The 24571-nt window shown below is 43.1% G+C and overlaps 1 protein-coding gene across 8 annotated transcripts in view; it reads left to right on the top strand.

Annotated features, from left to right (window-relative positions):
* Positions 1-24571, top strand: part of LOC137435788 (AT-rich interactive domain-containing protein 4B) — a 198729-nt gene that overhangs the window by 96590 nt on the left and 77568 nt on the right. For all 8 annotated transcript variants that reach the window (XM_078785606.1, XM_078785603.1, XM_068129745.2 and 5 more), the window contains 4 exons: positions 616-692; positions 19405-19556; positions 22076-22148; positions 22244-22338. In XM_078785606.1, the coding sequence (XP_078641732.1) occupies positions 616-692; positions 19405-19556; positions 22076-22148; positions 22244-22338 (397 nt within the window). The remainder of the gene's footprint in view (positions 1-615; positions 693-19404; positions 19557-22075; positions 22149-22243; positions 22339-24571) is intronic.

The raw sequence follows: 24571 nt of genomic DNA, 5'->3' as shown, positions 1-24571 counted from the left end.
GCTCTCGTTCTTCATCAAGTTCTCCGATGTTGGCCCTGTACTCTGCTGTTGGTGTGTTTTCTCCTTTCCCCACAACATCCCTCTCTTTACTGTTGTTTTTTTCCTGGTATGTCCTGGTCCATTCTGTGTTCTATCTCCTCTATGAGCCTCGACTCTGTATACAAAAATGGCAAATGTAACGCAACCAGTTTTGGATCCCATTCATGTAGATTGATGGAGCACAAACAGTGATTACTTCCATGTAAAGGGACAAATGGGGTGTTGGCTTTTCATGCGGATGTTGAGGTTTGACACATAAAAGTATAAAAATCACATCTACACAATCATCTACTGAATACCACAAAAAGGCATATTTGCAGAACAGTTTAACCTGATAAGTTACATCAACCCACCTCGATATCTTCCCAACATATGGGATGGAAGTGAAATAACTTATGGATGGACAGACATATAAAGTGCTACAACATACCCTTTAGCTCAAATGGGATTTGGGGTAAAAAAAAAGTATTTAATTTTTGCACATACATGATGTGCCTCAGTTGGTAGTGAAGGGTACTTCCACTGTCACCATGATAGCTCGATTTTGTTTCATTGAAGCGTGTTTCTGTGTCACAGTCATTGTGTTTCCCGGAAGGATGTTCGCATCATCAACAGACACTCTGCTCCCAAGACAGACCCTTTCATCAGGCAGGGTTAGTGACTGTGATCTTGATGCTGAAATTTTTATGGAGTGCAGCTATATCGATTTATAACTTGTTCCTAGTTTCCATTTTTGAAGGTGCCACATGGAATGTTGCTTATGAAGGCAAGGTCAAATGATAACCAGCAGGTTTGCTGACTGGATAGAAAATTGGCTCAAAAACAGGAAACAGATTTGAGTAGTTTAGAAACATATGTTGGGATGGAAGATCGGAACCAATAGCATATTTTAAAATATGAATTTTATTGAAATCTGATTGGGGGTGGCTAGAGGTATGCCCTTGGTTACTATTATCATGGTGATTAAAGGTCCATTCCATATTTAATGTTGAAAATTTGGAAAATGTTTTATTGAAAAAGTTAGGAGAGTGGGAAAAGATAGAAGGAGAGGGGGGGGGGGGGGGGTGCTTTGGTGGAGACTGGGGAGGGGAAAGAAAGGTGAAGGAGGTACAAATAACGGGATATGATAGAAGGGATGTGTGGACCTTATGATGGGTGCAGGGGTGATTATTTTTCAGAAATTTAGACATTTTTATTTATCTAATTACAGTACGTATATAGGTAACTTCAATGGATTTATTGTTTGGGCTGTTTTGTAATTTCATGGCAAATGTCTATTAAAAGTAAACTTTTACTTGATTTTGTAGCTTTATGTTGTAAATGTTTACAAAAAATATGGTCGTAATTTTTTTCGCACACGTGTGTACTAAATCCAAGATGGCCACCTGCATTGAAAATGGACACTCATTATGGAATAGTTGTCATTAAACACAAGTTGTCGTTGCAGTTGTGAATTCATTTATTATGTTGATACTGTTATGGCTTCGTAACTTCCGTTATTGTGGTTTTCCTCCACTTGAAAGATTTCGGATTCTATGTACTATTATTAGCTGGGTGACTTAGCTAAAAAATTCGGATCGATTGTGCCTTTTCCCTTAAAAGCATGAAACTTGGCACATGGCTAGAATACCCGAAAAGAAAGATTTTTAGTCCAGGGGGCATCCACAATTTCACCCCATATGGCGGCCATCTTGAAATCCAAGATGGCCGTCATACAAGACCTATTTTGATGAATATCTCCATAATTAGAACAGATATCAAAATGGTATCAAGGGAGATGGAGGAGCTGTGGGTCTGCTGGACAATGCCCATGCTCTGCAAAGATGGATGGTTGCAGGTCCAGAGGTCTCAAGGGTGATTGATGAGTTTGAGACTGCACAGGAGCAACATGAAAGCAAAGCGCCATCACTGCATCATGATCAGAATAAAAGCACCCAGATGACCTTTGACAAACATGTCAGATCACTTGTATCAGTTATCGAGGAGTTAGGTAATCCATTTCTTGAAGAAACCGCTGACCTTTTGGTCCTTGACACAAAGGATATAGCAAGTGCATCAGTCGTACAAAGTGTGAAAGACGTGCAGAAAGTGGGAAAGGAGGCTCTGGAGTCATTTGTGCAAGAGAGGCTGATTGAACACTCAAAGCCTTTGAATGATGTCGTCCCGCACAAAAAGTTACCTCTGTTTGGCAGCTCATCAGTAACAGACCAGCTGACAGATAAACACAAGGTAGCCTCATTGAAGAGTGATGTTCAACTGTTTTCTCGCCTCTATATTGCCTGTCAAACCCGCGAGGGAAACCTGGATGAATTTTTCCGTCATGAAAATCAATCTTTCCCTCCATCTCTGTCCAAGGATGGGAAGCTTCGACCTGGTACAAAGAGCGACCTTTTGGACTGCTTAGAGGAACTTTCACCATCAAGCACACAGATGCCAGAGGTGACATGTGTCATACTTGACGGGGCAGTAATTGTTCAAAAGCTAAAGCCCGATGTTGGCACAGTCAAAACATTTGGCGAATATGCCGAAAAGGTCTTCATCCCATTTGTTTTCTCACAGTACAAATCTGCAACCCGACTTGATCTGGTGTGGGACCGTTACCTACCCGACAGCCTTAAGAGCATGACCCGTGAAAAGCGTGGCAAGGGGGTTCGCCGACGAGTAGATACCTCAGTTGCAATTCCTGGACAGTGGCAGAACTTTCTTCAAGTTGATGAAAACAAGCGTGAACTCTTCAGCTTCCTTTCCAATGAAACAATTAAATCATTTGAAGACCAGCGCAAGGAGCTAGTTGTCACACTTGATACAGAGGTTCTTACTGCTCCACCACGCATTGATCTAGAATCACTCTCCCCGTGCACTCAGGAAGAGGCAGATGGTCGGATGTTCCTACATGCTGCTGATGCAACACAGAGAGGGCATAGTAAGGTCCTCATACAAACTGTGGACACAGATGTTGTCGTGCTTGCAGTTACAGCATCCCAGAAGCTTTCAGTGATGATATGGTTACAATTTGGGACAGGCAAGAACATGCGATTTATCTCTGCACATGATATAGCCACAGCTCTTGGCCCTGAGAAATCTAAAGCCCTCCCCATGTTTCATGCACTAACAGGGTGTGACACTTCTTCAGCGTTTAATGGGCGTGGAAAGGTAACTGCATGGAATGTGTGGGAATCATTCCCTGAGCTCACAGAGGTACTAGCAGAAATTTGCCACCAGAGCACAGAGATAACTGAAACCTGCATGAACGTCATTGAGAGATTTGTTATTCTGTTGTATGATCGCACAAGTACTGCTACTGACATTAACATTGCACGAAAGAAACTGTTTGCAAAGAAGGGCAGACCAGTGGAATCAATTCCACCAACACATGATGCCCTTGTGCAGCACGTAAAGCGGGCAGTATACCAAGGCGCACTATGCTGGGGACAAGCATTGCATGCTAAGCCTGATCTACCAAGCCCCACTGAATGGGGTTGGCAAAAAACGTCTGCTGGCCAGTTCAAACCAATATGGACAACACTTCCAGAGGCTGCAAAGATCTGCAATGAACTTGTTAAGTGTGGGTGCAAAAAAGGATGCACTGGTCGTTGCCGGTGTAAGAAAGCTGCACTTCCCTGTACTTCTCTCTGCGCATGTGATGGAGAATGCAGCAAAGACTAGAAAACCACAAGATGGCACAGTTAGTCTGCGATGTCAGACACTTTTAATCACTGAAGAATGCCAACCTGTTAAGAGTATTTATATGCATTCCCAGTATGCATGATACTATGCAAAATTAATATTTTCATATGACTGCTCAATATTTTATGTTACCATTGGATTCCTAGACCCTAAAAATGTAGGTGTAGGCACTGCAACCATTTAGATAGCTGTTCTAATTATGGAGATATTCATCAAAACAGGTCTGTTATGGTGGCCATCTTGAATTTCAAGATGGCCGCCATATGGGGTGAAATTGGAGATTCCCCCTGGACTAAAAACTTTCTTTTGGGGTATTCTAGCCATGTGCCAAGTTTCATGCTTTTAAGGGAAAAGGCACAATTCATCAGTTAAGCAGCCCCACTATATTGTCTTCCCAAGGTTTATTGTTTATGAACAGTTATTAAAAGTTAAAAAGGTTAACTTAAAATGATACAGGAAACCGAACGAGAAGACAATGAGGTGTGCACTCTTAATATAGTGCACTCTTAATGGCCATCTGTTATCCCGTTATTCCTGTGTGTGATTTCTAATACAATTTTGTTCATTTATAATCATTGGTGTGGTTTCACTATTGATTTTCAACACAGGGTAATATATCTTTCTGCTGTGGCCCCTCCCTGGGTTCGGAGGTATACCGAGACCCGGAGGTCGGGGAGGAACACGTAACAGAAATTGGGGGCTCGTCCAATTGACTCCAATTGACAATTGCAAATTGGGTCTTCGTCCGGGATCTAAAATTCCCTAAATATCGTCCGGGATAGAATTCCCTAGCATTCCCAAATTTTCCAATTTTGGAAATTTTTCAACATTCCCAAATTTTTCAAAAAAAAGATTTTTTTTTTTTTTTTGGGAAATTTCTTGTGTGAAGGTTAACACGTGTTAACGGATAGTCACCATGGAGTTTGACGCAGAGAAGTTTGCAGCGACCCCTAGTGAGGCACAGTTCCAAGCGTTACTAAAATCGGAACTCTTGATATTGGGCAAACATTTTAACTTGGAGGTCCGAGCTAAAATGAAGAAAACAGAGATGCAGACAGTGGCCTTGGATTGGTTACCAGAAGAACAAGAAAGTGTGGAGCTCCAAAAAATGGAGATGCAATTGAAGAGCCAAGAAAGGTTAGAAGAAAAAAAAGCAGAGGAAAGAAGAGTTGAAAGAGAACTCCAGGAAAGGTTATAAGACAAAAAAGCAGAAGAAAGGAGAGCTGTAAGCGAACTCGAAGCAGAGGAGAGAAGAGTCGAAAGGGACTTAAAGGACCGTGAATTGGCGCATCAGCAGGAAATTAAAGTCAAGGAGCTGGAGTTAATGAGAGAACGGGGAGAGGTACCACCCATGCCGACTGGTTCGACAACGAGTCAAAACACCTGGGATGTTGGCAGACATGTGAGGCTGGTTCCACCCTTCAATGAAAAGGAGGTAGCCAAGTTTTTTTTACACTTTGAGAAAGTGGCTCAACTGCTAAAATGGCCGGAGGAGTCCTGGACCATATTAGTACAAAGTGTTCTGGTGGGTAAAGCTCAAGATATTTATTCGGCTTTACCGATTGAGCAATGTGCAGATTATGAGATAGTGAAGAAAACCATTCTCAAAGCCTATGAATTGGTCCCTGAAGCTTACCGGCAAAAATTCCGGAACGCCAGGAAGAGGGAGAATGAGACCCATGTGGAGTTTGCCAGAATGAAAGAAACCATGTTTGATCGGTGGTGTGATTCAAAAGGAGTTGGGAAAGACTTCGAACTATTGCGACAATTGATCCTGGTGGAGGAATTCCAACAGTGTGTCCATGAGGACATTAAAGTACATCTGGAGGAAAGGAAAGTACCAAAGTTGTATGAGGCGGCAACCATGGCAGATGACTATGCCTTAACACACAGGATGAGGTTCCATAAACCTAACTTCCCGCCTAGAGTTCGCACGGAGAGTTATGATACATCTGGTGCGGAGAACAAAGATTCAGGGGGGCAGCCTCGAGATGACTATGAGGACCACTCTGATACTACGATTTCTAGAAATCAGAAGACAACAGTTCCAAGGCAGACTTATCCTCCGGGGGGCTCGAGGCAAACCACGAGGTTGTCCTCCGGGCCTACTTGCGCTTTTTGCCATAAACCTGGACACTTGATGTCCCACTGTTATGCTCTGGGAAAGGAAAATCAGGAGCGGAGTTCGACTAGTACCACTCCGAATGCAATGGCAAATGTGAGTGGTCGCCCTCAAAAGGGTTACCAACCATTTATTTCAGAGGGGTTTGTGTTACTGGATGGAGCCTCGACTAGCCGGAGACCTGTTAGGGTATTGAGGGACACCGGAGCACATTAATCTTTAATGCTTGAAGGCATCTTGCCATTGTCAGAGGAGACGGCAACTGGTGATAGTGTTCGTTTACAGGGGATTGGTGGCTGTGTTAGAGCTCCACTTCATGCCATCCATTTGGAGTCCGATGTGGTGTCAGGACCGGTCACCGTAGGTTTACAAGCCACTCTTCCTGTAGAGGGAGTATCTGTTGTCATCGGGAATGATTTGGCCGGTGGTCAAGTTTATGGTCACCCGATGGTTGTTAAAAAGCCCAGCAGGGAAAATAACACCACATTAGTTGGGGATGGCGACAAATTTAGCAAGTTATTTGTAGGGGGACTGAACTTCAAAACAAAGGAAGATGTTCTGGAGTCTGCCTTCAGCAAATATGGACCACTCTTGGAAGTGCTGCTGATAAAAGACAAGGAGACACAAAAGTCAAGAGGTTTTGGCTTTGTCACGTTTGAAAACTCAAAGGACGCCAGAGTGGCAGAAAAGGATCTGAATAGCAAGGAGTTGGAAGGTCGGACCATAACAGTAGGGAAGGCATTTCCTAGGTGTCGAGGGGGCTACAGAGGAGGACCACAGAGTGGTAGTGGTGAGGGCCGCAATCGATATTATTATGGAGGCTTCCAGAGTTATGGCTGCTCCGGAAGGAAAGATTATCAGAGCAGTGGCCGAGAAGGAGACCGCTATTCATGTGACTAATGTGATAAGTGGTCCAACCGGGATTGTTAGGAAAGTTAGAAAGAGTTGAAGCCCTGAATGCTGCGGAGCAGCCGAGCCAAGATTCCTCCACGGATCAACCGTGAATGCCGCGTTCCTAAAGGCATCCATGTAGTGAACTTTCCTACACGGATTAACCGTGAGCTCCACGTTCCTAAAGGCGTCCATGTAGTGAACTTTCCTACATGGACTAACCGTGAACTCCACGTTCCTAAGGGCGTATATGTAGTGAATATGTCCAGGCCTCACCACCCAACCGCCATGGAACCTGGCCCTAAGCTCGGCCTCCCAGAAAAAGTGCTATCGATTTGCTTGACTTTGGATTTTTGATCACCACCCCTTAATCTTCATGCAAAAGAAACTAAAAGTGAAAAATCAGAGGTTGATGAGATGGAGTTTGGCTTTGCAGGAGTTCAACTTGGAAATTGAACATGTAAAGGGCAGGGACAATGTCGTTCCTGATGCTTTGTCCAGAGTGAATTAACTTTGGAAATCTCTGTGGGTTGTGTGAAATTTTGTTGCTTTATTTTTTGGGGAATGTTGAATATTGTGGCCCACGGGAATTGATGATTTGGGTTGGGAATTTACTTGCTTGTTTAAAGAGTTTGTATGCAAAGAAAGTTTTTGCTGTGTTCAAACTTTCTTTCTTGAGGGGGGGGGAAGTGTTATGGATTCGTAACTTCCGTTATTGTGGTTTTTCCTCTACTTGAAAGATTTCGGATTCTATGTACTATTATTGTCTTCCCAAGGTTTATTGTTTATGAACAGTTATTAAAAGTTAAAACGGTTAACTTAAAATGATACAGGAAACCGAACGAGAAGACAATGAGGTGAAGAGGAAGAAGCGGCGTGAGAAAAGTCGGAGAGGACGCGTGACGTTAGCGCTCCGTAACGAGCAAGGTTTACCGACAGCCGCGAAGGGATTTTGAGTTCCTGGAAGGGACATCCGGCGATAAGAATATTCGCTGGAGTGGAGAAATCTGCGTAGACAGATTTGGGGCGCTGAGATTCCGACGAATCCTCGCCTCGTGGCATCGGCTCAAGCCAGAGCCGTCGGCCATTTTGAACCCCGCGTTTCAGACACCTGCGAAGGTTTGCTTCGTGTCATCTTCACCCCCAACATCCTACCGTCTGTCGGGGATGTGTGTGCGCGACCGCTTCGTCTCCAATTACGTTGCGGTTTGCTGAGTGAGCGGTGAAGGTGCGCCTCTGGAGGGCGCCGTTGTACAGTTTGGCGGGGTGTGCACTCTTGCCCACTGTACACGTTTCGGATATCGACTGGAGAGCGAGATTCGGGCTTCGACCGGGTTTCGTTCTATCGACCGCTGGGGCGAATCCCATTCGCCTTGGGAAATGTTATAGAGAGACATTGAGGAGTGTCCGTTCATTTGCTGGCAGAGCAGTGAGTTACTTGATTTTATATAGGATATATATATAGAGTGCACTCTTAATGGCCATCTGTTATCCCGTTATTCCTGTGTGTGATTTCTAATACAATTTTGTTCATTTATAATCATTGGTGTGGTTTCACTATTGATTTTCAACACAGGGTAATATATCTTTCTACCGTGGCCCCTCCAGGGGTTCGGAGGTATACCGAGACCCGGAGGTCGGGGAGGAACACGTAACAATACCATAATTTATAACAGATAGCTAAACAAATGATGTTATGGGCAAGAAAGACTATATGACAGCCATTTTTTTATTTCAAAATGGCCACCGTGAAAAATATGGGTAGCCTGTAGAGTAGATGGTATGCCAAAGTAAAGACATGCATAATCGTACATTTTGAGAAGAAAATGCAAACAATTTGATGATTCACACGAAACATCTATATTATAAAGGGAGCCGTGTCTGTCTGTTTGTTGTGTTGTACCTTGAGAACGGATTAGTGGATTGCAATGAAACCAACGACGGTGGATTCAGGGAACTCCCAGGAAGGTTTGTGATGCGAAAAACAAGGAATGAAGGTTCATGTTTGGATGGGAACATGGACACACGTTGTGAAACTGCAAACGCCAACTTGCAACGCTGGTTATCCCTGCATGGAGGGCAGAATCTCCATGGAATCCTTTTTTTTTTTTTGCTTACTCTATCGGTTAGCCAACACAGCTATACTGAGGAAATGGAAAGGCCCGTTTTTTAGTATTTACCCAAAGGCAGAGATGAGGTAACCTCAGAGTTTGTATCTTGCAATGACCTGTGCCGAATATGTATCCCAAGCCGTTTGATCAAAATAAAGAAAAGAGAAGGGGAGGGGATGAATTATTTTATTTTGATCTTCCTCTTTGTGTGTTTCGCAATTCAGCATCTAAAAAGGCTGTGATGTTTATCCCATTAGCAATCTCCCTGTCCTCACTCCCTGAGTGTATAGCTCGGCTGGTATATACTGGTATACACCTGCACTGGTATTCCTGTCTTATATTCGACCGGTCTTATATTCTAGTTATTTCTAAATTGACAAGTGTTGTATACTTTATTGGCAAAACAGCATAGAGGACATCCCTCTTTATAAGGTCTGTGTTTAATCGATCCCATGGTTACCAGTATATGCCTGTTACTAGGTGTCCATCAAATAATAAGATTTCCTGCAATGAAGGTTCCATATCACCAACCACCTCTAAAGCCACGGTTCCATAGAGCCTGCGTTGGTATACGATGGGCTACGATGGGTAGACAATAAAATATTATGCAATTGCAATCATACGACTACGCACGTCGTCGTACGACCATCGTACGATGACGTGCGTTATCGTATGATATAGCTTCCAATATATCTCGATAAAGTCGTCCGACGTCGTACGACGTCGCTTGAACATCTTGCGATAGGCCCACGATTGTCTCACGTGGTCGTACGACGTCGTGAGTCATCACAGGATGGTATATAATTCAGTTCAATTCCACTTTCAGTTCAGTACACAACTATTTGAAGATAAAAGAAGATGGCTCCAAAAGGTGGCAAGGGCAAGGACAAGGGGAGGCAGCCGGCACCTGTTGTGGAGGAAGACCCAGAAGAACAAGACCTGATTCAGCAGGGAGAGGCAGAGGCGGAGGGAGACCACCGGGGAGACCCTGACCAGAGTGACGAGCACAATGACGGTGATGAGGAGATAATAATAGCGGCCAGCCAAGAAAAGGAAGACCAAGACCAGGTCTGTGCATCCGTGTCAGACCTTTTGACGGAGGAACAGGAGACCGAGCTGGCAGAGTGGTTTTCGGAACACCCAGCCTTTTGGGATAAAACCAGAAAGGATTTCAAGCAGACTGAGATGAAGGAGCGGCTGCTGAATGACATTTGTTGTCATTATGCTCTGCCAAGCAAAGACATTTGTTGGGCTGGATCTGGTGGGGAAGAATCTACGTACATGGTTCACCACACAGAGGAGCAATTATGGGAGGTGGAGGGGCTGCAAGAACGTGAAGTCCGGGTCGGGAAAAACCCACGTCTCGAGTAGGAACAAGTGGGTCCTCACCAACTTCTCCTGGTTGGAGGGCGACGTGGCAGTGAGGACACAGACATCCCAGCTTGGTGTGATAGGTAGCGCCCCCACGGTAGATGACGGTGACCAATCGTCTGACGACAGCGCCGTACAGCCCGGCAGTACAGTTTCTTCCCAGTCTACCCAGCCCTCAACCTCCACCGGCAAGACAGCAGCAAGGAAGACCAGCAAGACTTCCAAGACTGGCAAGGGCCGCTGGGACGAGGTGGACGAGACCCTGCTGCAGCTCGTCAAGAGCCATGTGGAGAGACGCGCCGAGGCCGCCTCCCCCCCCCCCCCCCCCCCCCACCCACGTCGACACCATTGGGGCCTACATGTCGTGGTTGGAGGCGGATTGCCGCCAGCTCCCTGAACGGTAGTGGGGAAACTTCCAACGCCGCTCGATGCAGTGGATCATGGAAGCCAGGGATTCAGTAAGTTATACAATTATACTATTGTAATTTATTATTTATAATTTGTACACTGAAAATACAATTTGTAATACTAAAATTATATAAAATAATTTTTAATGATTGAATATATATATTTTATATTCTTATCACTAATTTTTCCTTTCCTTCCTTTTATGTTTACAGAATCCCTTTCCTGCTTCCTGTCCCGAGCCGTTCCACACAAGCACCCCAACGAACCCGGCCAGGACAGCGTCAGCTCCCCCGACAACCCGTACGGCAGCCAATCCTCTTCCCGGGCTATCAGCGCCAGCTGCAGCCACAGCCACCCGTGCAGCCACCTGTGCAGCATTTGGGGGGAGTTTGGCTTGGCCCTGACCAGGCAGTACCCCTTCACCTCCGCTGCACAGCCGCTGTCCATGCCCAGGCAGGTGCCATCGAACGTGCTGGATATGTCAGGCCTCATCCCGTCTACACTCCAGACCAGCCAGTCCCGGACCGGCATCGGAGGAGTCAGCGGCCTTTCGGAGTAGCGAGCGGACAGCCGCAATCAGCTGAACCCCGACAACTTGGATACTGACAACCAGTGATCACTGTGACTGTGTATAAGACTGTATATGAAACAATGTGACTGTGTATAAGACTGTGTTTATAGTAAACTTTTTATATGTATGTATGATATGTATTCCTGAATTATGCATCATAATAAAGTTTATTAAAATGAATGATGATTTTGTTGTGATATGCTCAAAGTGTAATAAAGTTATGATAGACAATAATAAATAAACCAAAGTAAGAAATGAAAATAAAATTAAGAAATTAACAAGTTATGTTTTAAAAAAATAAGTAAATAAAGTTGTCAAAGAAAATAGATATATAAAAACTGTACTTAGTAAATTTTAAAAGTTTTTTGGACTTCTTCAAATTTATTTTCTTTAAAAATACTTTAAATGGAAGAAAAAGTGACAAGTATTAAAACCTTCTACCAAGAGAATAACTTGCAATTTATTAATTCTCTTGCTAAAAGTATTTTTAACTTGTTCATTCTTTATTTATTATTATTAAATTTTTATTATTAACAGCTAATAATGAAACAACTATATATAAATATTTCAATGACTGGTATTCTTTATTAACATTTAAAACCCATTAAAATATAGTTCATGGTTCATACATCATATATATATGCATTACAGTTCACACATGTATGTCTCCACTGGAGTTCACACATATATATCCACTAGAGTTCTAGTCACATGTCCCTGTCAGAGTTCATGCTATGTTGACCACTGCATCTTGCCAGGGTACGCTACCAGCTGAACTATTGTAGTACCCTTTCAGGTACACCCTCTGCTGTTTGGCCTCACGAGTCACACGATTGCCTCCTTGACGCCCATCTCTGCTAGCACTTGGTTCTGCCTCTCGGCACCCGGGATGACGTTCCCCTGTGCATCTCCGCGATCCAAGTCCTGGTTCTGCAGACCGGCATATCGCAGTCGCATCAAGTTGTGTATGCACAGACACGCCTTTACAATAACTTTGCAATTTTCTGGCTCTTGCTGTAGGGTGATGAGCAGGAAACGCCACCTGTGCACAAGTATTCCAAAACCATTCTCCACGATGCGTCTGGTGCGGGACAGCCGGTAATTGAAGATGGCCTCTTCTTTTGACATTTGGCGGTGAGAAAATGGCTTCATCATCCATGTTCGCAGTGGAAATGCATCATCTCCCACCAGAAAGTACGGGGTGTCCCTGTCATCATTCGGTAGAGGTTCGGGAGGGGGAGGTCCCAAGGTGTTATCCATCAGGGCCGTACAAAGGGTTGAACACGGAGCAGTCAGACGCGGAGCCGTTGGCCCCGACGTCAGCCCACAGGAACTTGTAGTCCCCATCGACGAGGGCAAGGAGGATGATGGAGAAGAAGCCCTTGTAATTGTAGTATAGTGAACCAGAGTCTTTGGGGCATTTGATGGCAATGTGTTTGCCATCCAGTGCACCGCACGCATGGTGGAAGTTCCACCGGGAACCAAAGCGGTCAGCTACTACATGCCAGCTATCAGGGGTTGAGGGCGTGCTGAACACCTCTGGGCTATACTCGTCCACAATTGAGGCACACACCTCCCGCACGACTTTGGAGGTGGTGTTGTGCGGCACGCGGAAGGAGTAAGCGAGGCTTCGGTAGCTGTCACCAGAGGCCAGGTAGCGGATGGTCACTGCAAGTTTGAGACCCACCCCAAGGGGTGTTCTCCAGTTGGTCTTGGTCTTCTCAAGCCTGTCGGTCAGCCTCTCAAGCATCTCGTGAAACATGGCCGGCTCTATGCGCAGGTAGCCCTTGAAATCTCCGTGAGACTCCCACTCCAACTCGGTCATCAGCTGATGATACGTGCCGAACAACTCTCGCCTGGCTATCCAGGGCCGCACCCAAAACTCTCTTCTTCTTCTTTGATCTTGACGCCTCCTCAGCAGAACAGCTATAGCAATCATGTCAACGTCAACGTCATCTTGCTCTTGACGCCTCCTCAGCCTCTGGGGTGGAATCAACGCTATGATGATCACTGAACAAGTCGGCATGAACTGATGATGATGAAGTGATGGCTGATGGCTGGGGTTTATATGCCCCCAAAGTAGCTACCCCCAAAGTAGCTACGAGGACGCAGGATGATCCTGCGTCCTCGCAGGATTGTCGTATGATGTCGTACGATATCGTACGTGTCTGGCATTTACTTGTGGACAGGTGAAAGTTATCTATGTGGTCGTACGATTGTCTCACGTGGTCGTACGACAATCGGACGACGGTCGTACGATGGTCTACGACGTTGACCGTCGTAGACCATCTTTTGAACATTTCAAAAGATGATTTTCCAACCTATGATGGCCACAAAATCGTACGTCGACGCAGGATGGGCTCCACAATGCTCCACGATCCGACCATCGTATACCAACGCAGGCTCTATGGGACCATGGCTTAATTGGTTGACCTACCATAGTTGTATTAATGAGGAAATAATATTAGGGTGGGCTTCTTGACTTTATAAATGGGGATGATATATTTTTTTGTTTTTTATATATACTTGGGCTAAGGCTGAGCTCTCTCTCTCTCTCTCTCTCTCTCTCTCTCTCTCTCACACACACACACACACACACACACACACACACACACACACACACACACACACACACACACACACACACACACACACACACTGACCCCGCTCCTCTCCTTGACATAGATCGAGCCACGAGTCCAGTTCTTGTAGAAGTAACAAGTTTATTGAAAAGCCAAAACGCAGCTGCGGAGATACGTTAAGATGGTCGCTAGAGTACAATCGTAGCACCTTCAAAACGATCTGAATTGTACCACAAAAAGGTCTTCTTTAAGTATAGTTCGACCTGTGATCGTTATCATAATTAATTCAAGCAAAACATTCCTAAGAACAAAAGAAACTGCTGCTCATCCCTGTATGCCAACACGGAGTGAGGTGATGCAATCAAGTCGTTGGTATTAGAACGATACCCAGGATATCTCTTGCTACGGATGTTGCAATCTTGAGAAATTGGAAGCACGGCGAGTCAACATTAAATGGAGACAGCAGTCTTCAAATATGTGCCAAGCTAACAATTCATGTTTCTATATAGAATTTCTCAATTTAAGTATAATTTTACCATTTGAATAGACCCTTGGTACACACACACACACACACACACACACACACACACACACACACACACACACACACACACACACACACACACACACACACACACACACCTTGGAGGATGTGCCGTCACTACCATCACTTCCCGGAATACTCTGCGTACCAGCGACATCATAACAATGGCGCCGCTTTTCTCACCGTACTCAGCGGGGCATTTCCTCGTCCCCATGGATGCCAACCAATGGAGATTGTCCGTGCTCTATCCTTTTCAAGCAAGAAAGCAGCACATACCATTTTAAAAGTCTTTGGTATGACTTGAACCGGTCCAAGCCAGATGGGTGTTTTTTAAGAGACACCATCTCCTACCCGAATGGCCGTTCGCTCCCTATGAGAGCTCATCTGCCCTTTGTCAGGTGTTTTTTGTGGTCCTGGCAGGGTGTCACAATCACCCTCCCCACTAGAAGAGCTTGTTAAGGGTGTCGGTTTAGTCGCCAGCAACCCAACCATGTGGCAGGTAGCATTGGGTTTACATATTACCAGTGGCAGTTTCAAAAATACCGACCTGACGTAAAAGTTTTTGATCAATTGTATATTTTGTGTATATCACTGTTAATTACTTTTTCATAGGCTGCCACTATCTTGAACCTCAATCATCTCAAAATTTTCTGAAAATTTTTATTTTATTTTTATGTTGAAGGCTCCAGTCACAGACTATATAGCCCTCATCAAGGCCAGGCCTTCAATAAAAGAGAGGAAAAGTGTATGATGAATAGTGAATGATGTTTGTTTGCAAGAAAGAGAGGTTGAAGCCAGCTCGGTCGCTCTAGTTTGAGTGAAACAGAAAGTAAGAAGACCAGCAATCCTGACACGGAGAGTGCAAGATGTTTCCGGGCACCACTTTAACGCTCCTAAGTCAGAATGGTAGTACTACCCTGAGCGATTGCTGTCAACAACCTACTACCTAAAAGATAGGCCTAATAGGCCTACCCATCATTATCTCTTAATAATTGTTCATCTGTGGCTTTGTTGCTGCAGCTATAACCCAAGCAGCTACATACCTCTGTGGATGGGATGTTCTTATTCCGCCAACTCCATTTCCCCTTGCATTCAAATTTGCACCCACACTTCACTAAATTAATTAATGTGTCAGTTGCTGGTGGATTCAAACATCGACCTGGAGCAAAACAACATGTCGCGTCATCAAAGTTCCAACCACACTCAGCTGGAGATGGGAGGCATGGGTGACTTTCACCAGCCTATAACCAAATCATTGTTATGTAATGTGCTTGACGAAGAATCGATTTCCATTACCTTTGGGTCGGTGATGGCAAGGTCGAGTTGTCCTAGTTTTTATACGAGTAGCTTGGATCTTGTATTCTTGTGCATGTCTAACGCTAAGCCAAGACTAAGAGGAGTTTCAAAATGATGTCTGAAAGCGCCATCCTTGTTTTTTCCTTTTGTACGACACCTGTCAATCAGATTGTAAGCCCCCACATGTTGTGCCAGAAAGGATGCACTTTGATTTATACATTCCTCCCTGTTGGTAGTTTTGACCTGTCCTGTGCCCTGGATGGCATGTGTACAAAATGACTTGAGCAATACAGGTGCCTTGCAATCGGCAAATGTTCCATGGAACTTCCATGGGGAAGAATTGGTGAAATCTCTCAATATTTTCCCTGATCTCAAAAGTACTTTCAGATCATCCTTCAGATCTTCAGCCGTCAGTGCACTCGCCATCAAAGTTTCTTTGCTCTTTGTCGAAAAAACCTGTTCCGGTTTCATCTTGTCTGGGAGGTGTTTGAGAATTAATTAATTTAGCCTTGAATGATACTCATTGACTCAATAATTAAAGGGCCACAGACACAGAAAATCATGTTTGGTTTAATTAATAGATATTGCTTCACTTAACACTTAATCGTCCTTTTTTTTGAATAAATATCACTCGATTGGCCCCCGCCACCCAAAAAACGGCGATTTGATTGCTCATGTGACTGGCTACGTCATCGAGGGAATTTTTGTTGCTGCTGGTAGTTTTTATCTGGTAGTGGAGTCCTGCCCCTAAAATCGTGATGTTCTTTCATGATGTCACCTGTGTGATGTAATCGAGGGAAAGGTTTCTCAGCAGGCAATGATAACTGCCTGACCAAGAATCTTCTGATAGTCAAAATCATTATTAAAAACTACCAGCAGCAACAAAAATTCCCTCGATGACGTAGCCAGTCACATGAGCAATCAAATCGCCGTTTTTTGGGTGGCGGGGGCCAATCGAGTGATATTTATTCAAAAAAAAGGACGATTAAGTGTTAAGTGAAGCAATATCTATTAATTAAACCAAACATGATTTTCTGTGTCTGTGGCCCTTTAAGGTCCAAATTGACAGATTGTGTCAGTCCCAGTTAGTCACAGAAGTCCTTTGCTGAGGAGCCATTGTTGGTGAGAGAGGTACCCACACCCAGCCAACTGGCATGATGACAGTTGAAATCACCACATATGAGGAAGAGAGAGTTGGGATGAGTAGATAGAAGTTGGTCCATATTATCAGACAGCGAGATGTAGATGGAGTCATCACTGTTTGGTGGACGGTACAACACACATATGAACAAAAGGTGGGAGCGAAGGGGAAGCCGTAGCCAGAGGTATTCCTGGGGGTGAGGTGGAGAGAGGGCAGTGCAGGGCAAGTGAGGAAGAGAGTTTTTGATAAAGATAGCAACCCCACCTCCAGGACTAGGCTCAGGTCTATCCTACCAGAGGAGGAAGTAAGCCGGGAGAGATATTAAGGAATCAGAGACATCATGAAGGAGGAAAGTTTCTGTTAAGCAGATCAAGTCTGGTTTGTCAGAAGCAACCTGTATGGAGAGATCAGTCAAGTTTGAGCGAAGCGGAACATTTTTAAACTAAACCGTGAAAACTATCTGGGGGAATGGGGATGAAACACGTGGTCGAAGAACGAATGAACAAGAACAAAGAAGGAAATATAATTTTTATTTTTTTTTGAGTTAAGATTTTAAACAAGGAAGTATGGGGTGAAAAGACTTGGAAAACTGAGAGAACGAAAGTAAATGGACCACAATCGACCGCTAAGAGAAAACAGAGCCTTAAGGTAGGAAACTTAAAGTACCAGCCCGCAAAAAATGCGGCACGAAATAACGGACGATTTTAAACAGGTATGAACGATTTACACCGATAATCTTCCTAGGGACACAAAGTAGGTTCACACACCGTAAAATAAAATACAGTTTAGACAAAAATACAAACGGGAACAATTACTTAACTTTGATAGTGTGGAGAGCGTGGACAGCTTTGAAAAAACGCAACCCCACCAGCAAAACAGGAAGCGGAAGTTACAGATTTGTCAGGATTGAAAAGCCATATTCCAAGTGTTTGATCAGTTTATGATTTTGTCAAGGTCTGAAGAGAGGGCGAGGCTGCTGCCTGTCTATCTGAAGGATGAGCGATGTCATGGCGGAGTGGAGTCAGCCAAAATAATGTCGTTAACATTGAATGGATCAGGATGAAACAGTCCCGCGTTGTTAAAAGTCTGAGTTATCTTCATTTCCATTTTTAAATTGTTTTTTTTTGGCACGACGGTTGTGCCATATGTTGTGTGAAGTCAGATTGAGCAGAGGTTCGAGTCATGCTGACCCCATATAGACAAGGCGGATTGTGCGAATGAAGATGGTGAATACTGTTGAGGACATGCAGTAATTCGGTGAGAATTTGAGCATTACTATTCTCGACCCTTGTGTTCTTTGAGGATTTCGAAGCCGATAGCATTGAACACGAGGTGTGAGGTGTAGTGCAAGACACTTAAATGCTGCAAAAATACATGCTCGCCATTTCTTGAGGGATTCCTTCATGCAAATTCCAGGCGGTTATTCTCAGGTCATCAACACAAATGTGTGTGGTTTTGACAAAGCAAACATACAATGGTGAACCCCATGCAGACATTTTTTCGGATAACTTAAAATACATTGACATAATTTCCCGCATTTGACATTCCGACGTTAAGAATAAAATTGTAAAATCACTCCAATGTACTTTGTTTTTCATGGTTCAGAAATTGATAGTTCTACAAAGTATCCGGTTCAAACAGCCATCGGTTGTGCATGAGGCCCTTGTTAAATGTTGTGGTAATGGAGAGGGAAGAATGTCAACAATGAGCGTTAACGTATCTCTGCCCTTCACTCTCACATACCCATCATATACTTGATGTCTTTACTCTTCACACTTAATCGTTAAACAGAGGGTCACCAATCATTACGACTCCTGTGTAAATTCATAATTTAAATGCTCCAGCAAACACTGTGCAGTAGGGTGATAACAACGATTTAGTGCTTATGCCCAAGGTGAGAATTTTATTTTTCTGCACGAAGTCGAGGTTCATAGAAGAGCTAAAAAAGAACAGAAAAAAACAATAGGAAATGGGGAAACTCACCAGCTGCGGGGTAGAGTGATGCTTGGGGGAATAATGAGAGCGTAATGAGAGGGGTGAGGTGGACACAAGCAGGATACAAGCTCAAGCACAGCAAGAAGGGGGCCTGAAAAAAGAGGAAGGGAGGACTGGGGGATGAAAAGGCAAAGAAACTAAAAAGGGAGTTGGGTGGAGGGAGAAGGGTGAAAATAATAAGCTGGAAATTAAAGGGTGGGCACGGGTGAGGTTAATGAGGGTAGAAAAGATAATGAGTATGGATGGTGTGTGGTTTAACCTGAGGAAGAGATTAATAGCCATCTTGCTGGTGTTTTACATGATGTGTATAAAGATATGAAACAATGTCACACGGCCTTTTAATATGGGTTCACCCCATGTGAGATGAGCAGTTGATGCTTGGGTCTCAGGGAAAGTATTCCTGCATAATATTTAAACCTGATGGGGATGTACCAACGAATACTAGCTATGCTGCACTACAGTATAAATATAAAGTTTTACATTAATATTCTTGCAACATTTGGTTTTATAGCTCCAAATTTTTATCGCTCCAAAAATATTTTCAAGATTTTTTGACTTTTGAAATTGATAAGTTGAACAAAAAATGTTTTTTTGTTGTTGTTGTCTGTACACCCAATAAGCACTGTGTTTCATTGTGTTCTGGCAGCACTTGAAGCTGGCCTTCGTTTTCAGGAGTACCATGAGATTCCAGCATTATGGAGAGCAAGCCCTGCTGCTGTGCAGCAACAATCACCACAGAGGTCAGCCACAACCACCAGAGCTGGAGCTGCTGTTGTTGATGATGGAGGAGATACCCAGGTATGTATTGTAATTTTTATTGCCACACTTTATGACAAAAATGGGGGAGATATTGTAATCGGCTCCATCCGTCTCTGTCTTCTGTCCATCCATCACGCTATCTCCTCAAACGGTTGAACAGAAATTCACCACACTTTGTCGTTATGATCACCACATGGCAAGAAGGTGCAAAAGCAGTATCATTTTTTGCCTTGCCCCCTAGGGCGGGGTCAAAAGGTCAAATAGCAAAAAATGCGATTACGGGCATATTTTTAGACATTTTAATAAAACTTTACGGTATATGCAATCAGCATTGGTGGACCCATTAAATATGTAACAAGTATTTGGAGTTGACCCCCAGTTCATACCCCAGGGGGTGGGGTCTTCGAGTCACAGGGGTCAAAATTGGAAAAATAATTAACTCAAAGTTTGATATTAGGTCATTCTTGATTAAACAAACGGCCCAGAGCCGTACCTTCTGCCGCCAACTCTATTTGGAGAAACTCACGATTTTGGAATGATCTTTGAGAAAAAGATGCACTAAACAAACAGATATTTTGGACGAAGTTAGCTCTGTGGTTCCACCGCTAGGTGCCACAATTTTTAGTCTGAATCTTGCTGTTTTTAGTCTAAATATTCTTGGTCATGACAACGTAAAATTTTGCTTAATTACTCTTAAACTGGAGGTTATTGGAAGTGCAAAGAAGGAAATTTGTGTTCTAGTATTCACATGAATAATTAAATTAAAATAAATCAAACGTTTTAAAGACCGTAGAAAAAAAAAATTTTATTCGGAACTTTACCGCCACTGATACCCCATATTTTACACCACCTTATTCAACATGTTAAATTAATTAATCATGCCTGTTATTTGTGCCTTTTATGATGCCCCTAAAAGCAGTAAGTTTCCTGTTTGGAATGATTTTCAAATTTGTTTGGCTGCCAGACAGGCAGACTGACCTTTATCTTTTTTTTTACGTTAAAGGCTTCATTCCCAGTCTGTATCATCCTTATCGAGGGCAGGCCTTAAATGAAAGAAACAAAAAAAAAACTGAAAAAATTGAGAAGTGAAGATAAGGAAAAATAATCTAAGAGTTTTTGCAGAAGTGGAAAACCTGCATAACTGTTAGGAAAAGGTAAAGAATAGCAGAGCTTAGTGGTGAAAGGAAATAAAGAAACCTTATAACGGCCACCCTTGAGTTGCCAATGGCCACACAATAAGCATGTGACGTAGCGGCTTGCCAAGCATTTTGTGTTCTAGACAATCGCGGAGGTACACAAGCAGCCAGTTCTCAGGAACTTAAGCCGAAGTAATATCTATAGAAAAGGAAAAAGAGCCAACGTTGTGGCATATTCAAGCAGGTCGAGTTTTCAGATCAGATTGGGAGAGTTTATCATACGGATTTCTTTAGACTCGACTTTAGACTCGACCCTCCCCTCCTAAACCCCCCCCCCCCCCTTAACCCTCCCCTGTCAAGTAAGTAGAGCTGGAACCTCCCCAGATATGAGTAGTGCTCCATACAAGGACTAATCAATCCTTTATAATAATCGGAACAACTGTGCAGACGAGATGAATCTGCGATATCTGAACATTACTCTCAGTTTCTTAGAGGCATACTTATTTATTTGTGAGGTGAGGTTTCCTCACATATATAATGTGAGGTTTCCAAGATAAATTTGATGTTACAGTAATACCAAGTATGTTTACTGCATTGAGTGGTAAATTTGTAGCACCTTCAAATGAGATGAAAAAGTTGAGAGAAGTTTTAGAAAAAGAAATAGGAGGAAATTGAGTTTGAGAAGCATTATACTTAACTTGATTACATTTGCCCCACTGAGAAATCCAGTCCTAATCCAAATTAATAGAGGTAGTTGTGATGAAACGACATCTAGATTAAGCAAGAGAAGATAGAGCAGACGTGAAAAATGTACAGGAATGTTATGTTGAGTCGTCAGCATATAAATGCATTTAGTTATTTGTAGAAGAAAGAACATTGATGAAAAGAAAGAAGATAAATGAGGAAAATAAGGAAGAGTGTAGGAGACAGGACAGAACCCTGAGGGACACCGCAAACTGAAGCAATTGCTTCACTGGGCTGTGCGTATGCGCACTCAGGATGAGATTCGGTACGTTTTTGCCAAATTCAGAGCCAAAGTAGTGCTACATTGCAGGTTTGTGTTCCGATTCGTGTTCCGATTCGTGTTCCGAATCGTGTTCCGAATCGTGTTCTACAATGTTGAAAATATAAAATTAAATTGAAATTAAGCAGTTCCCCGATCATCGACTGGCGTCTGCCAGACAGACGGAGTGAACGAAATGCTAAACTTCACTTTGTGTTACGTGCATCGCATCGGGTGATGACCGTTTCATGGAACACTGTTAATAAATGTGTCATTGGGGAACACAGAAGTGTGGTGTACACTTGTGGTCATGCTACTGGCAGAATGATGTTCTCTCACGTTATTTGAGTGGCTTTACAAGTACTGTTTTACTTTAGTCCACATTCTGTCGATAATGATGTGTCCTGTTACATTGACAGGAGGCTGTAGAGATGCTTGATGAAAGTAACACCGATTTCTTACTCCAACTCTTTCAGTTCATGGAGCACCGTGGTAAGATGTTCACCTGAAAATGGTGTTTTGTACATACAACGGAACACTGTCCGGCCATCACTTTATTTAACCTACAGCATAACGCTTTGTTACAGGCACACCCATCATTAAGACTCCTGTGCTGTGCTATCGGAATCTGGACCTTTTCAAACTATACCAGATAGTGCAGCGTTGTGGTGGCTGTGAGCAGGTATGTTTTTATGAAGTACTACATTCCATAGGAGTTGCTATTTCTGGCAATGAGCCACTAACCCCATTTCCACACATCTTTAGATGCAATTAATAGTACAATAGTAAAATTATTAATTAAGGCAGGAACAAAAACATCAAGCTCTTGAAAGTTGAACTTTGTAGTTGACATTGCTGTTCACAAAATTTTGCAAAACAAATTGTTTGTTTTTCCTGCAATCAGAAAGGGAAGTTACCGGTAAGTCTCGTCAAGATGTGCTGGTTACCGTGTACAGTCGAGACGTGATTGCTTTTATTTTAAACCACAGACATTATTTTTATTTTTCCATTTTGGTTGCATGCTTGTTGTTTTAGTTGTGCAACATTTTCGTTAAATGGCACAAACTGCTGTGGTGCATGGACTTCTGTTATGGCGACTACGTTTGTTCCGCAGATTTAATTAACATTTAGTATCCTAAAATGTGGCTCCACCCAATTATTTAACTTGTATATATCTGTGTACTTACCTACCTACATACATACATGAAAAGACATGTTGAATAGAGCGTCAAAGGCTTTCTGGAAAACGTGCACAAAATATACAAGAGAGAATCGATGAGAGAGTGAACCAGCAATTTGTTGCATCATTGAACCTCGACTGAGCACATCTCACACCGACGCGGCATCGTCAACAGGCCAACGTTGAACATTTGGAAAACTGCTGCTCTACAAGAATAATAATGTTTCACTAAATCATATGTACAGCAAAGCTGAAGTAAATCCAGAAACTAAGGTAACAATGTATGAAGGGTTCATTTAACTATGGCACGATTATTTGAAGCATAGTGGTGTTGTGCGCTTAAAGCAAAGCACAGAAAGAAACGGTGCACTATAAGGTCATAAAGGAAAATGCAATGCACTAAAAACCATCGCAAAGTAAACTAGAAAGCGTCTCAAAATGCAAAGGACGTCCACATCCGCTTTACACTCAAACTCAACTTCACGAAAACAACAGCTAAAAAAATTCTACGTTTTTAACAAATTTGTGTTCTCCATAGTCTCATATTAAAGGTTTGTTAGCCGATGCTCGCGAAGCAAAAAGCAGGGTTTGGCATTCGGTTACGTATGTACGTGCATGTTTGCATTTTTAAAATTTATTTTCTTGGCAACCGTTGGTCCGATTGACACGGAATTTTACCATTGGAGCGCCTCCACCTGTATAAATGTTTATTCATAAATATGACGTCATAGGTCACGTCGTGCAGACGCCATCTTGGAAAACCGTTACATCTCTATATCTGCCAAGCTACTCAATGGAAAAAATTAAAACAGCTCATTGTCAAATTCTCCCCATTGGGAATAAGATATGTTGATGATGATGTCATCGGTGCCTTCATTATGACGTCATAATTCTACAAGTACAACGCTTGATCTGATCAGTATGAAATTTTTTTCCTCTGCAACAGATAGTCTGATGGACACGAAATTTTGACCATAGGAGCACCTACTCCTGTAGAATTGTTTTTTTAATGATAATTATGACATCATAGATCACATGGTCCAGGCGCCATCTTAGAAAAATCGATAAACGTTGCACCTCTATATAATATCTCCGAAACCGCTCCATGGAAAAATTGAAACATGGTGCGTTGTCAAGTACTCCCCATGGGGAATAAGATATGTTAATGATGATGTCATCGGCATCTTAATTATGAAGTCATAATTTGACAAGTACAACGCTTGATCCGATCAGAATGAATTTTTTTTCTCTGCAATTGTTGGTCCGATTGACACGAAATTTTCACCATAGGAGCATCTCCTCCTGTAAAATTTTAGTGATAATTATGATGTCATAGGTCACGTGGTACGGGCACCATTTTGGAAAAACTTTGCACCTCCATATCTCTGAAACCACTACATGGAAAAAATTGAAACGGTGATCTACACAACAATTATATGAGGGAATATAAATTTATGATGTCATTGCTTACGTGGTCTGGCAGCCATATTGGATCAAAGGAAAAAACCCTTCAAAAACAAAAGTTGGCTCGTACCAAGTTGACTGCTTGGTGCGTAATTATGAGGTAAATTGCAAGTATTGTCACGTCACAGGCGATTAAGACCACCTGTTGACAGATAACCGAACCAGCTTTAACTCCTTATGCGGTACCCAAAAATGGCAGTTATTGCACGTGAGCTGGAAGGCTGCGAGATGATTGTCTGAACGAAAAGAAATACAGGTTTATTCCCGAACC

The sequence above is a fragment of the Myxine glutinosa genome, chromosome 1 (genome assembly GCF_964187855.1).
Source record: "Myxine glutinosa chromosome 1, kmMyxGlut1.1, whole genome shotgun sequence".
Taxonomy (NCBI): Eukaryota; Metazoa; Chordata; class Myxini; order Myxiniformes; family Myxinidae; genus Myxine; species Myxine glutinosa.
Note: the sequence above shows the minus strand (reverse complement) of the source record. Positions and strands in the feature narration are given on the sequence as shown.